Below are 14269 nucleotides of genomic sequence, written 5' to 3'. Positions count from 1 at the left end.
ACAAACTAAACTAGCAATGAGAGGGTACCCTTACAGATTAGTTAAATGCTCAATGAAAAGGGCGAGGTACTACGACAGACAGGCATTACTGGAAGGCAAAAAGAAACAAGACACTGCCAATGATCTGATAACATGTGTCACGACTTTTGGATCAGAATCCAACCGTATTAAGAAAATCATAACCAAAAAATTGACATCTGATCCATAAGATCGAACGTCAGCTACCACTACCACGTTTTGCGTTCAAAAGGGCACGCAACTTAAGAGACCACTTAGTAAAAGCCTACAAAGAACCGACTGTCAATACCATCCAAATCATCTGGGGTTTGCCTCCCATAGTGGGACACTACCCCTGTGGTTCATGTACTGCATGTCAAACCACAATAATAACAAAAACCTGCTGCATAAATGGCAAAAATTGGACTTTGAGAAATCATACGAACTGTCTAACTAAAAATGCTATGTCCCTGCTCCCTATATTATATAGGCAAAACCACACAAGAGATAAGAAAAAGAATCGCACAACATCAATCAAGAATTAGATGTAAAGTAGAAGCAGCACCATTAGTTGAACACTATCTACAACAACAACATTTGCCATGTGATATGCAATGGTGTATTCTAGAAAATGTTAAAAAGTCAAAACGGAGATGTAATATCGACCGCCTGCTTACACAGAAAGAAAATAGGTGGATTTGGTCAGCTAATACTGTGTCCAAGGGACTAAATTATTTTGTTGAGTGGCAAGTACTGGCAACTCTACGCTGATTTCTGCATACTATGTATAGCTATATAATGGCTTCTTTAAATTTCTGCATCTGCCAATGGATGGTCATTTTATATGATCCCTGTCTATTGCGACTTGATAGAGATTCCGAATTTCATACATTCATTGACATACCACAGTTGTATTGATAGTTATCCTGTGGGATCGTGGTGTCAATACCAAAAGCTGTTATGGATTTGGTTTGTTTTCTCTAAATCTTCTACATGACGAATTTTGTTCTATCTTACATGACCGGCTATACTTTGTTGTGATCTTGTCACATGTACCATATGATCTGGAGACGTCTTGCCTGACTCCTGAATACTATCCTAATGGAGGGTCAGGCGTCCTTGGTTATCCCAAAATGGCTGCCATGACGCAGCACGTTTGACCACGTGATCGCGACCCGGAGCTAGGTATCCTGGGAAAACGCTAGACTCTGTTCGCGTTTTTACCGACAAAGACTGCAAGTAGTGTGCTGTTTCACTCGCACTTTGGTAAGCTATATTGCGGTTCTTCTAGTTACTGACATTACGCCGTTTCGTTGATTTATGTCTTGCTATCCTTCGTGATTCTGTTTTTGGTACAGATACGACGGAGCTAAATTAAATGCCCTCGGTGTTGTGTTCTACTCACCACTGCTTAAGGTATGGCTTCCTTCTGCTATCTGCATACAAGTTAATGTTGGCCATTGCTCTGCATACTAGTCTCAGACAAAAAATATATATATTCTTATTATTTGTTATATTCCCAATAGGATAAGAGTTTTTCCCATTGGTTTTCAGTGAGTATGGATTTAACTGCACTACTTGTTTCACTTTGATATTTGGGTGTGGGTGCATGTCGTTTTGGGACATGGCCACTGTGTAATTATTGTAAATAGGACATTTTAGTCCCTGGACACATTTGTTGGCACCTTTTATTTATTTATTTGTTCACCATTCGGTTTGGTGTGGGCTGACAGTCTAGACTTTATTCTCAAGAGTTTGTACAAACATAGTAGTGATTGTATCTATATTACTTCACTATAGGTCCATGGTGCAACCCATGTCCTGATGATGGTCTCGTTATATTATACTGTATGAGACCGAAACGTCGACGCAACAACACGTCTTTGTAAATAGTATCAACATTGATTGATTAGGAATTTTGTATATAGTTTGTACAAAATTACTGTGTATATATATGGAAGATATGTAAATACTGTCCATATTCTTTACAAAAGTGTCTTTTGGTACTGTATATATTTTGATCAACTGAAGAAACAGTATACCATTTTGTTGCCGAGAGTGGATTGTTTTATATTGTATATACATATTGTTATGATTTAAAATGAAGATGATGGAATAAAAGCAAATGATTCACTATTTGTATTTTCTCTTGATGAATTGAAATTCATGTTCACTTCAGTGACAATCCTTCAACTGTAAAGTAAATAAATCGCCTAAGGAATATTGTTTTTTTGTTATTGAGCATGGGCGTCCGCAGAAATTTTTCCAGGGGGGGGCAACATTTTAACTTCGTCACTCGCCTTCCAGGGGGGGGCAAAATTGTAACTTCATCAGTCGCCTTCAAGGCAAATTAAAGGCAGACGGCCCATTGTCATTCTTTATGTGGTGATCAGCAGCAGAGAGAATGACAATGGGCCTGTCCACAGTCTGCTCGAGGTCAGGGAGGGGCTGCTGCAGCCTTTAGATTTCAAAGAGAACTGCGAAAGGCCCGAAGTGAGAGAACATTTAAACTCCTGGGGCTTCTCGCAGGGGAACAGCCTGCTGTAATCATGAACATTAAGGATAAAAGGAATGGGACCGGCGATCCAGGGGGGGGCAAGCGCACCCCCTTGCCCTCCCCTGCGGACGCCCATGTGATTGAGAGCTGACTCGCTGGCTCGTGCATCCTTATAGGGAGTGTCTATGCTCCAACACGGACTCACCAGTGTTCCCTTGTCAGCGAGCAGGGCAAATGGGAAGGCGACTTCCGGAGGGCGCTGAATGACACAGATTGGCCCTGAAATTCCCCCAACAAGTCTCTCGCAATGTCCGCTTTAACAGTATGAAAGTCTCTGTTCTTCATCAAGCCTATTTGACTCAAGCACAACTCAATCGCTATTTCCCTGCAGCAGACCTTCGTTGCCCCCGTTGCTGCTCAGCAGATGCAGGCTTACGTCATTAACAAAAAGTTGCTCTGGTCACTGCTTCGATTTTCGGAGTGTTTCCATATTCTGCTAATGCCATAGTGTAAAGGAACTAGCTATACATTTAACAACTCCTTTTGAGCATGTGGATTCTTCCACTGTTTACGAATATCATGATTGATATTGTTTATTGTTGAAATTGTCCCTTTCTGCAGGTTCACCCCATATTTTTTGCCTTCCTCCTACCCTTTATGCTGAATTCGTTTTTGTTGGCTATAGGACTGTGGGCACTTTACAATTGCTAACCCGTGTTAAAGTGCATGTGCCCACCGCTTAAATTGCTTAAAACATGGTGACATTGGCTTATCCTCGATTGGCATATTTCATTTACTTATAAGTCCCCAGTCAAGTGCACTACATGGACCTGCAGCATTGATTCTGCCACCCACTTAAGTAATCCCTGTAAACCTGTCTCAGGCCTGCTTTGCAGAGCCTGTGTGTGCAGCTTTAAATTGCCATGTTGACCTTGCAAATTAAACCTCTTGCTAGGCCCAAAACATATTTTTTAATACATATTAGTCACAGCTAAGGTAGGCCCTGGACAGTCCAAGGGCAGGGTGCAGTGTATTTTAAAAGTAGGACATGTACTTATAAGTTTTACATGTCCTAGTAGTGAAAAACTCTTAAGTTCATTTTTCGCCACTGCGAGGCTTATCTCTCTCATAGGATTACATTGGCATTGCCTCATTTCATTTTATAAGTGTAATTTCCAATTGGGATGAGAATGGACCCCAAGTTTGGTGTCTCTGGCTGGAATCACAATTTAAAATCACAACTTACAGTGGAGTCCGATTTTAAATTGTGATTCTGAAAATGGCACCTATAGAAAGATTGTATTTTTTTACTTTAGCCGTTTGGTGTCCGCTGTCAGTGACTGAATACACGTATGTACTTTGTACATTCCCTTTAGACAGCTACACAAAGGGAGCTAAAGTGGGTGACTTGATGGGCCAAGCAAATAATGTTGGCCCAACCTGGTCAGGATGGGAGGCAGGAGCTGGAAATAGTCTCACACCTAAACCTAAATAGGCTGTGTCCTGTCCCCACACAAAGCGGTGCATAACCATCAGCAGTGAGGCTGGAGCTTGGGCATGAAGGGCAGGGTCTCTGTGCACTTCAAAGACATATCTTTGAAGTCTCTCCCACTTCAAAGGCACAATTGGGTTTAAGTACTGGGCCTCAGACACCACAACTTCTGTACACTTCTGAGCCTGTGAAGACTCTGCCAGGAAGAAGGACTGATGTGCTGCTGAAGGACTGCCACTCTGCTGGACTTCTGCTTTGCTGGACTCCTGCCTTGCTGTGCTGCCCGTCTGCCTCCTGTTCCCCTGCCTGGGTGAGAAGGACTGGACCTGCATCACTTGAACTCAGAGTAACTCCAAGTGTTTGCTGGCTTGCTCCTGTTTTAAAGTCTCAGGGACCTCAAATACTTTCACCTCACCCTGCCACAGGGCTTGTACTCTGCCATATGTGAGTCTACCCTGCCAAGTGGTGCCAACCCAGTCCTGGACCCTTGGAAGTTCATCTGAAGTGCTGTTCCAGCCAAATCTACGCAGCATCCCTGACTCAAAGGACTCAGAACCAGCACATCTCTTCAATTATGGATGCATCGCTGCCATTACGAAGATGGACCACAGCGCATCGCTGTCTGCTCGGCACATCAATTCTCTTCAGCTTTGCCTGACTCGGAGCCAACGCATCACCTACATCCTGTGGATCATTGATGTTGTATCACCTCCTTTGCTCCTCGCATCTCGGCATCGATGCAAACAAGGCCTTTTTCAGCAGGGGAAGGCTTGTCCCTGTGACTGACCCATGCTTCATCGCACTCGGCCTGAAGTTTTGGATTTGACCCAGTCTAGTACAACTAGGTAGTCCAGGGTGGCACTTATTGCTTTTAAGCACTACATTTCAGTTTATTCTTTAAAAAATCATAATTCCGGTTCTACTTATGGGTCTTGTTTTGTTCATTAAATTAAGACTATTTTTCTAACAAGGTGTGGTATCTTGTTGTGTGGTGTTTTCAGAGTTTTACTGTTTGAAGTGCTGCACAAATCATTTACACATTGCCTTTTAAGTTAAGCCTGACTGCTCTGTGCCAAGCTACTATGGGGTGGGCACAGGTTAATTTAGGGTGTGTTTGTGTCTCACTCTGACTTGGATTGTGCCTCCTGCTTGGACAGGGTGCATATCTCTACCATCCATAAATCCAATTTCTAACACTTCTTTACTGAGAAGGTGATTGTTCAGTAGCTTGAATGGTGACTGTTAAAACTGTCAGACACTCTGTGAATAGGACTAACTCCACTATGCTCGAGAGTACTCATTAGTGCTTTAGTATGTTGAAATGTGAGATAGAACCAGGAAGGGCAGTACTGAACAGTCCTATCAAGTATCACGCATCAGGTGTGACGTTCACGCATTTCAGTGCGGTGTTCCGCATCACCGCACTGAAATGCATTGTCACGCATTTTGGGCACCTGCCAGCGCGCGCCACCAGCGGCACCTGTGCAGGCTCTCTGCCAGCTCCGAGAGACGTGCTGCTTGCTGGGCTGTCAGTTCCCAAATGGTTAAACCATGTGCTCTCAGCTCTGTGGAGTGGCTGAGAGCGCCACAGTGTATCTCACCCGGCCCAGCTGCCTGAAAACAATGCAGCAATAGTGGCTGCCTGTGGCTGCCTGTGGCGCCAGCGTGGTGCCGGGCTTACAGTGACTCACACATTCTCAGCTCCAGGGGGGTTGGGGAGGGGCTGCCCTCTCAGCAGTCAATACTGCTGTCGGTCAATTGTGGCACATCATGGGGGTCGGGATTAATTACCTGGATGCCATCACGTTGGGAGGAAGTCAGTGGAAGTTGGCTGAAGCGGCGGGGGACTCTCAGTGGAGTGCTTCCCGAGACTCAAGTCTCCCGGGCCACGACCTCTTCCCAGGCCTTCAGGGCTGGCCTCTGGGCTCTCCTCCTTCGGAGACACTTCCAGGTTTGATTCGCACCCTCTCTGTTGTCTGTCTCTTCCATTGTTGGGGGTTCTGTTCTGCATGACCGTGGGGGTGCATTGCCGGTGTGTTCTTGTGGTTTGAGAGTCTGACACTTGTTGCAGTGTTGTACTTCGGCTTGTATTGTGTGCTCCTTTGTGGCATGCGCACGTCACTTTCCCTCGTGTGGTGTGTCGTTTGCTGCCTCTTGTATTTTATTTTGTTTGCTTTAATGCGCGGGTGCCGCCATTGCCTCATGTGGAATGGCGGTTGTTCTTGTGTTTTGGGTGTCTTCCATTTGGTGCAGTGCTGTGCCTCTGCTTGTACTTTGTGCGCATTTGTGGCATGCACACGTCACTTTGTTCCTCCTGTGGCGTGGCGTTTGCTTTTGTGGCATTGTGGTTGTTCCTCGTGTATCAATACTGTTCCTATTGTGAGCTCTGACACCTTCAGGTAAATTCCGCGCTATACAAAAATGCATAAAATAAATAAAAATAGACTCTTATGGCCGCCCCCCGCCCGCCGCGCAAGAGGCATGATCGAATGCGGCGGGCGGCCGCGCCGCGCAAAACACTCCAAGAGGCACCTGGCAGCTGAGCCGGCAGTATGTCAGCTGGGCCGCCAGCGACTGCGAGCGGCCGTGCTGGGGGGCGGCCCGGGCCGGGACGAATCGACTCTAGTGGCCAGCAGCCTGGGTGAAGAGGCAGAGTGCACATCGACGCAGGCTGGGCCACAGCAGTGCAGTGACCAGTCAGGTCGTCACTCTCTGAACAACTTTAAGTAAGTGATTTTAAAGTCCACAGTGTCAGTCACTATAGTAATCTATAGCACGTGCATCATGCATGCAAAATTGGTACACAGCAAGATAAAAGTAAGTGGCAACTAAATGTGGAAACAAAAGTATTGTAACCGGGTCTGTGTTTAATGAGGTAACACTGACTCAGATACAGGTGAGGTGTAAGGTAAATCTATATTTAGTGGGGAACGTCGTTTACAACGCAACTTTTAGCACGCAGTGCTATTACAACGCGGTTTTTAAATCGCATTCTATTACAACGCATGACTCTGGGGGGCGCTCAAGGATAGGGAATACTTTAAATTTACTATCCAACACCTTCCCTAGTGTCAACGGGGACTGGTGTTGGAATAGTAAATTAAAATATTCACTATCCAACACCCCTTTGTATTATGCGTTGTAAAAGAATGCGTAATAAAAACCGCGTTGTTACAGCATGCGTGCTAAAAGCATGCGTTGTAACATCGTACATCCATTGTCACACTTTGAAACCGGAAGCAAGTGATGTATTGAAGACTAGAGTAAGATGTCTAAGCAACATCACTTATCATTCTCGGCCTTCTTGGATGATTATTTCATTGTGGGTTTTGAAACTGCCAGCAATGCTGTTATTACAGTTGTTCCCTCGTCTTCATTGCATGATTTTTGCTCGTGAGAAAGTGTCCCTCATAGTCGTTGAAATGTCACTCATAATTTCACTCACATTTTTAAAATGTCACATATGGCAATCTGAAACCTTGGCAGCTATGACTGAAAGGTCAACTTTTTTGCCTTTCAGTGAAAATGCCATATAGGCATGTCTTGTTACATCGACAGAAGCTTTTCTCTCCTTCAAAAAGGGATTAAGTAGCGATCGGAGATTACATAATTCCAGCGATTTCCAAGTTCGCTAAACGCTCTTGTTGTGGTTAACCTTAGTGGAGGGGCACAGACAGTGCATACCATGGCAAAATGAATGGTTACTGAATCACTTCAGGAATCTTTTGTGCTGGCCAACTGTGCTGAAAAGCGCCCTTCCCCTAATTGGAGAAGTGATTGAAGTACACAACCACAGATTGACAAAACAAAGAAGGCCTTGACGTGTGCCGCCTACTGAACTCCATGTTAATTTACTTCCATTTAGATTTTTGTGTAGTCTCAGTGGAAAGTAATGAGGAATCCAATCTTTAGATGTGTTTAGATCCTTAATTCAAAACAAAAAAGTGTGAACTGGCGACTGTGTGGAGAGCAGAGAAGGATGGGGACTTCCCAAAGGCACACAGAGAGGCACAGGTATGTTGAAATAAGGAAGCTCCATACCTTTCTGATGTGCTCTTGACATATTGCGGAGTGTGGAAAGTTGCACTTAATGATTTTAGCACCACAAGCGCTGCAGTTTTTCCTCTACTTCTTGGTCATATCCATTTAAATTGTACTGCTCTTTTTTAATGTTTCGAATCATTTATAGAATTAAATACTTTTAAATACTTTTCAAGTAGGATTGACTTTCATCTCATACATTTTAAACAAAAGTTTTATTGTCTTTTTTTGTTGTTGTCATAGTCAAATAACAACCAACAGTGGCTACAGGTTGATCTTCTTCACCCCAAGAGGATTACGGGCATCATAACACAAGGTGCTAAGTCCTTGACAACAGAAATGTTTCTCAAGAACTTTGCCATTGCCTCAAGTGATAACGGAAGAGACTGGAAACCCTATATAGAGGAATCCACTTCAATGGAAAAGGTAAAGTTATAGTTCTAAGGGAAAGGTGGTAATGAAGTAAGTGAGGGACTTGACAAGATGACTACATGTAAAAAGCTAATTTACAATTTGTTAAAATGTAGCAAAAACCAGTAACAATCACAGTTCTATTTATAATTCTTTGGTGTCTCAAAGAAACATTGCCTCCAAAACCTGAGCCAATGTAACACCATCACTTATGCTCTAAATGGTCAAGTTTACAGTGTAACGGGGCATTTAGGTTCACTTTTTGAGTATGATTTTTGTCATGGTTTCCTCATTGTAAGTATTATAATTGTCCATTACAATGTGAAAAAAAGAATTAAAGTGATAATGGGCTTGTAGAAAAGATTACGCCCATTCTGCTAGCGCCATAGGGGTTCAATGCACTATAAGCTGTTCCAATTTCAGAGTATCTCTCAGCAAGCCAAAATGATTTCTTAGGTATTTTTTTTATTATTTATTCACACACGTCAACCCATTTCCACAAGAAATACTGTACATAGCAATGTTAACTAGGTACATAGGATGTAAATCAGTTTAAGTGTATACACACAGATGATGTGAAAGATGATGGATCATAAAGAATAACAGTAGAGTACTTACATTAATCATATATACTTAGTGTCCTAAATTGGGTTTTTAATTCGGGAGGCAGTGACCCCACCAACTTAGTAACACAATCTGTTTAGGCCCAAATGCAGTTATCAGGAAATACCTGCTCAGCCCTTGCTAGGTATATGGCACAAGTAGTAAGCAATCTCCAGAGAATCTCATGTTAACTTCAAGCAGTGTAACAATTTTAAAGTCAAGAAAACGATGCAATAAAATTCCCAAACCAATTTAGAAAAAAAGTGATTAGGGAAAAAAAAGCAAAATCAGTCAAATTTGATAAGGGGGATTGGCAATATGTGTGTTTTTAAGTTTAAAAGGTAAAAAGCTTGTAGGAAAAGCAGAGCACCATTAAAAAAACAGCAGTTGACCAGGACCTAGGCAATATATCAGGCTGATCATGATGGAGTGGAGTGAAGTTCGGGTACAGCAAGCATATAGTCATGGTCAACGTTTTTACTTTATGACCTAGTATCTGAATTAGAATATAAAATCATTCAGCCAGAAAGGTACAAGGCTGAGATCATGTAGGGTCTCTTGAAGTCAGTAATGTCATCATCATCACGCTCCAAATGTAGTTGCTTCATTGCTGGGAAAGATTTGCTGCCTCACCCTAGGCCAAGGTTTTACCTTTGGACTTAGTCACGTTTTTGGTTCTCAAAATACTGCGGCAGGGCACACCTAAAAGCTATAGCAAGGCAGGGCTCCTCTGAAACAGATACCATTACCTTGAGGTGGCGCTGAACCTGTTTTCAGTGCTGCAAAAGCCTCCAAAATGGATAACCTTGTTTTTCCTACCCATCTTGGTTGTGACATCCCTAGGCAACCCTCAGCATCTTGTCCCAGTGCTCCAGGGGTGGAAAATGATTAAATTCCTCGTTTCTCTAACTGCTGTAAAAGTTATTTCTCTTCCATCCTGCACCCCTCTCTCTCAATCCAGGGCTTTTGCAGGGTCCAGTCTTTTGTGGTCATTTGAGTCCACTTGGAGCCAAGGGTACTTCTCCCTTTGGTGTCCCCGAAGCAGATAAATACGTTCTCAGCCACCTGACCATTTGAACACAGTTCCAGTCCCTGGGTACGAGCAAGTGTCAGGTGTAGTCTTTTTTCCAGCAAGGCCTCCTTTTCAGATGTAGTCTTCCCAGGTCCAGCTAAATTCTAGGTAGGTGGTGTTTACTCCTACCTTATCATGGCAATTTACAAGTGACTGGAGAATTTCCCTACCCGACCCTGGCTACTTCCATACCCAATGCCAATTTTCTTTTTATTTTACTGTAAAAATTCCCAGAAGCACTAAATTCAGGATGGCCGAACCCTTCTTCACTCTCCAAGAGCTGCAGCCAGGCTCCTAGCCACTCCAACATTAAATAAGCTCTCTTCCCCTCTGTCATGCTTAGAACAGGCTCTCCGTTCTTCTGGGGTTGGAGCCAAAGGCTCTAGGAGGCCTCAGGACATAAATAGAAGCAGATTCTGTGCGCCCGATTTGGGATTAGCTAGTCAAAAGAAGAAGTTTAAGGCTGTTCTTTGTTCTGTCAGCTGTGCTGTACTCTTCTCAGATGGCTACTTCCACCTAAGTGGCCAGTTGTTGTTAATACTTCTGCCTTCATGGGGTCAGAGGTCAGGCGATAGTCCTCTGGCAGGCAAAGTCATCACTCAACCTCGAATATATGATTGGCTCTGGAGGTATGATGAGTTGCAGAACCGGTTTTCAGCCAGTTCTGGCGCAGTTAGCTTAAAGTACACTTTGACATAGCAACCTTTCCACTAAAGTTATAGAAAAATATGTTTTTACCATGGAATTAGATTTTAAAAATTAAGTGGAAAAAGATTTGATTGGCTTCTCTAGCATTTTCCCAAGCAACAGTGAAAACAGCTGTTATGCCTTCTGCCACATTGAGGGCACCAATTTTAAATATTTAGATTATCCCTTTTTTATATGTTAGGAACACAGTGACAGGTTTTGCAAATGTTATCTGCTGAGTTATAACAACAATGTGCGTCACTCACTAGAATGTCCCTACCGAAGAGGACATGCCAGTCAAAGCCTAGCATCAAAAGGAAAGGTGAATTCGTCTGAGAGAGGATAAAGAGAGAGAGTGATAGAGGGAGAGAAAGAAAGACCGCATGCCCAGATCTTCTTTGCACAGCTCTTTCAGGTGTTACGTCTCTGGTTGCAGCATGGGTATAAATGTAGACACTCTAGTAATAGAGTCACTAATCAGGGAGAAGCACCAAACACTCACAATAAGTGAATAGTACACAGGTATACTTACTAGCTTCGGAAAGGCGGTCCACAGTTAACCTAAGTCATATGGTAGGGAAGCCAGTAAGTCCAAGAATGAAGTAACGGATCAGGGCTCTTCTGAGTTGGGAAGCGGAAATAAGAAAGTCGTAGCAATACTATACAGCCAAAAATAAATCCAAAGAGTAAGGTCAGCATAACAGGCAAAGGGGTCAGATGACTGAGGAACAGTAGAGGATGTAATGTGGAAAAAACAAGATACTTCTGTTTAGAGAAAATGATGTGTTTTCCCTAAGGGATTGGTGGGCTCAACCCCCTAATGCCCTCTTTACCTCAAGTGGAAGTGGAAGGAGTCAAATGTGATGGTGCCTTGTCTTTTCGACCTCAAGTTCTATGAGCATCTGACACATGCTTCTCTGTGAATAAATCTCTCAAAAGGTTTTTTGAATTTCTCCCACTTGCGGTGAGAAAAACAGAAGCTTTTGCGCTTATTTCTTCAAGGCTGGACTACACCAACAGCAGGTATTTAGGCACTGTCTAGCATTTACAAGTTTTCAACTAGTCCAAAATGACACAGTAAGACTAGTTCTTAGGATTCCCCGCAAACGCTCAGTTTATCAGGGGCTCAGGGAATTGCACTGGCTACCCATGCAGAAGCGGGTTATTTTTAAATCTCTGACTTTGGAATTCAGAGCTTTCCACTTCACAGGCCTGAAATACCTTTCAGATCGTTTTATGAGTCACAGAACTCAAAGGATTCTCAGATCTTCTAACACCAATCTGTTACGAATTCATAATTTTAGGCTTAAAACCAGAAGTGGAAAATCTTTTACATCATTAGGCTCTAAGGCCTGGTGTCTGCTCCCCTGCTCTTTGAGATTAATGGAAAATGAAGCTGTCTTTAAAAAAAGCCTAACAACCTGGTTTTTTTCGGCACCTGATGAGTTGTGTAGCCAGTTGATTTAAACCTCCGTTGATGAGGTCCTTTTCTTCCTTTTGTGAACTCTAAATAGGCATTGTCCCTGATAGTGAGTGATTATTTTGCTGAGATAGTGTCAGGATGCTCTGTCTGGAGTGACAGGGCACTTTATAAGTAGCATTTAAGACAGATCAAGGAATATTACAAAGGTAGGGGATGGGAAGTGATGAACAACTAATGACAAGCAGAAAAACAATAGAGTATGGAAAGTTTCCAGGCAGCTTCCTAAAGCCTTCATGTTGTGTAAACATAAGGCTGCTGCCTTTCGCAACTCGGAAGTCTCACCCTTGTCCCAGGATGGCCTGCTGCTCATTATACCCAAGCTATCAAAGGCCTGTCCACCAATTCCTTAAAACATTATGCCTCACAGGTGTTCCCATAGCTATTCCCATTGCCTCATTTATTTATTTATTTATTTATTTTGAAAGTTTTATATAGCGCGAACAAGATCTTTGCAGATATCAGAGCGCTTTACAAAGCCGGGAATACCAACTTAGAAGACGCACTTTATAGGTGACTTAATATATAAAAACGTGTTTTACATGGATAAGGCACTTTTCCACTTCATGTTTTGCTGCACTTCTTTTAAACTGTAGTACAGGCAGAATTCAATGGGATCCTAGAAGTCATCTATTTTTGTCACATATATTGGTGATGTACATACACTCTGCAGCCCATATATGGCATTTAACTTCCATGCATCCGGTGCAATTTCTGCACTGTGAGAAACTGCCTTTTCTGTGTGGTGGCACCCATATTTTGCTGAATTTCGTTTGCTGATTTTTAGACTGCACATTGGGGCACTGCTTTCCAGAGTACTTTGCTTTGTATCTCCGCATGCCAGTTTATGACAATGGGAGTGCGTCTACTGTGGAGGATTGGTAGTCTTTGCTGTGATTAAGCAGTGGAAACCACAGCAGACTAAGAAGTGTGGTTTGTTGCACAAAGTGAAGATCTTCTCCTTTCTCCAGCCCCAACGGAAGAGACCATGATGACCTAATTGATGATGGAAGGGGTGCTTGCAATGGCCCCCCTAACATCTGTAGTAAGGAGAGCGTGGTGGGCAGACATCAGAGAAACAGATTTCAAGCCAATACAAAGCTGCTGAGACTTGTGTAAAGAGCTAGGAGCAGAACCAGAGCTGGATGTGAGATGATCCGATGGTTGCGACATTTGGGCAAAGGAAGCCACTGGAACACTCCATTCCTAGAGAGCCATGAGGATTTTGCTCTGGTGCTGGGAATGTCTGGGAATCATATGTCTTTTGGGAGGTGCAGGTAGAAGCCATTTTAACTGCTTTCTGCAGAGTCTACAATGTCCCTGAAGAAAGGTATGAAGATATGTGTGAGAGGAGAATTCTTCAACATCACATCTGAATACACATTGCTGTGGTTCAGGTTCACCTTTATCCTACTGAACTGCTGTAGCCTAGTGCCAACAATGGTTGATGCCAGCTTAGTGCCTATCTCCAACTCCTGACTAGCACCTCTAGCACGGGCTACAAGGAGCTTTGCAGAAGAAACTTTAACAAAGATCTGTAGGGTGAGTTTGTAAAATCGTCAAACCCTCTTAACTAAAGGGATTTCCATCCCCTAGGAAAACCCTATTTTGCGAGTCAGTATATTACCGACTTGCAAAATAGGGTTTGCAAGTTGCTATTAGTAAGGGGGGCGTTTTAAGGGCGTCTCTTCCGAATAGCGAGTCCCACTGGTATGTAGGAATGTTTTGCGACCGTGAATGCAGTCGCGAAACATTTGCAATTAGAAAATCGAAAACTGACTTTTTCTACATCTGGCCCTTGGCTCCAGTGGCACAATAGACTTTTTTTGTTTTATTTCATTTCTTTGAAGAAGACCACTATGGGCATGATCTACTTCCTTCTACAACAAATAACGGTTTTCAAACCTGTTGTGTTATTTAATATTTAGTTGTATTGTTTATTTAGGTATTGTATCTTTTTGTTTGTAAGTGCAGCTCTACAGATCACCC

General features: G+C 43.1%; 1 protein-coding gene across 3 annotated transcripts in view; it reads left to right on the top strand.

Annotated features, from left to right (window-relative positions):
• Positions 1-14269, top strand: part of F5 (coagulation factor V) — a 786312-nt gene that overhangs the window by 767308 nt on the left and 4735 nt on the right. For all 3 annotated transcript variants that reach the window (XR_015299279.1, XM_086934096.1, XM_086934094.1), the window contains exon 24: positions 8271-8453. Coding sequence is in view for 2 of the 3 variants with exons in the window: in XM_086934096.1 (XP_086790222.1) it covers positions 8271-8453 (183 nt within the window). In the remaining variant the exon portion in view is untranslated. The remainder of the gene's footprint in view (positions 1-8270; positions 8454-14269) is intronic.

This window comes from Lissotriton vulgaris, chromosome 8, assembly GCF_964263255.1.
Source record: "Lissotriton vulgaris chromosome 8, aLisVul1.2, whole genome shotgun sequence".
NCBI lineage: Eukaryota > Metazoa > Chordata > Amphibia > Caudata > Salamandridae > Lissotriton > Lissotriton vulgaris.
Note: the sequence above shows the minus strand (reverse complement) of the source record. Positions and strands in the feature narration are given on the sequence as shown.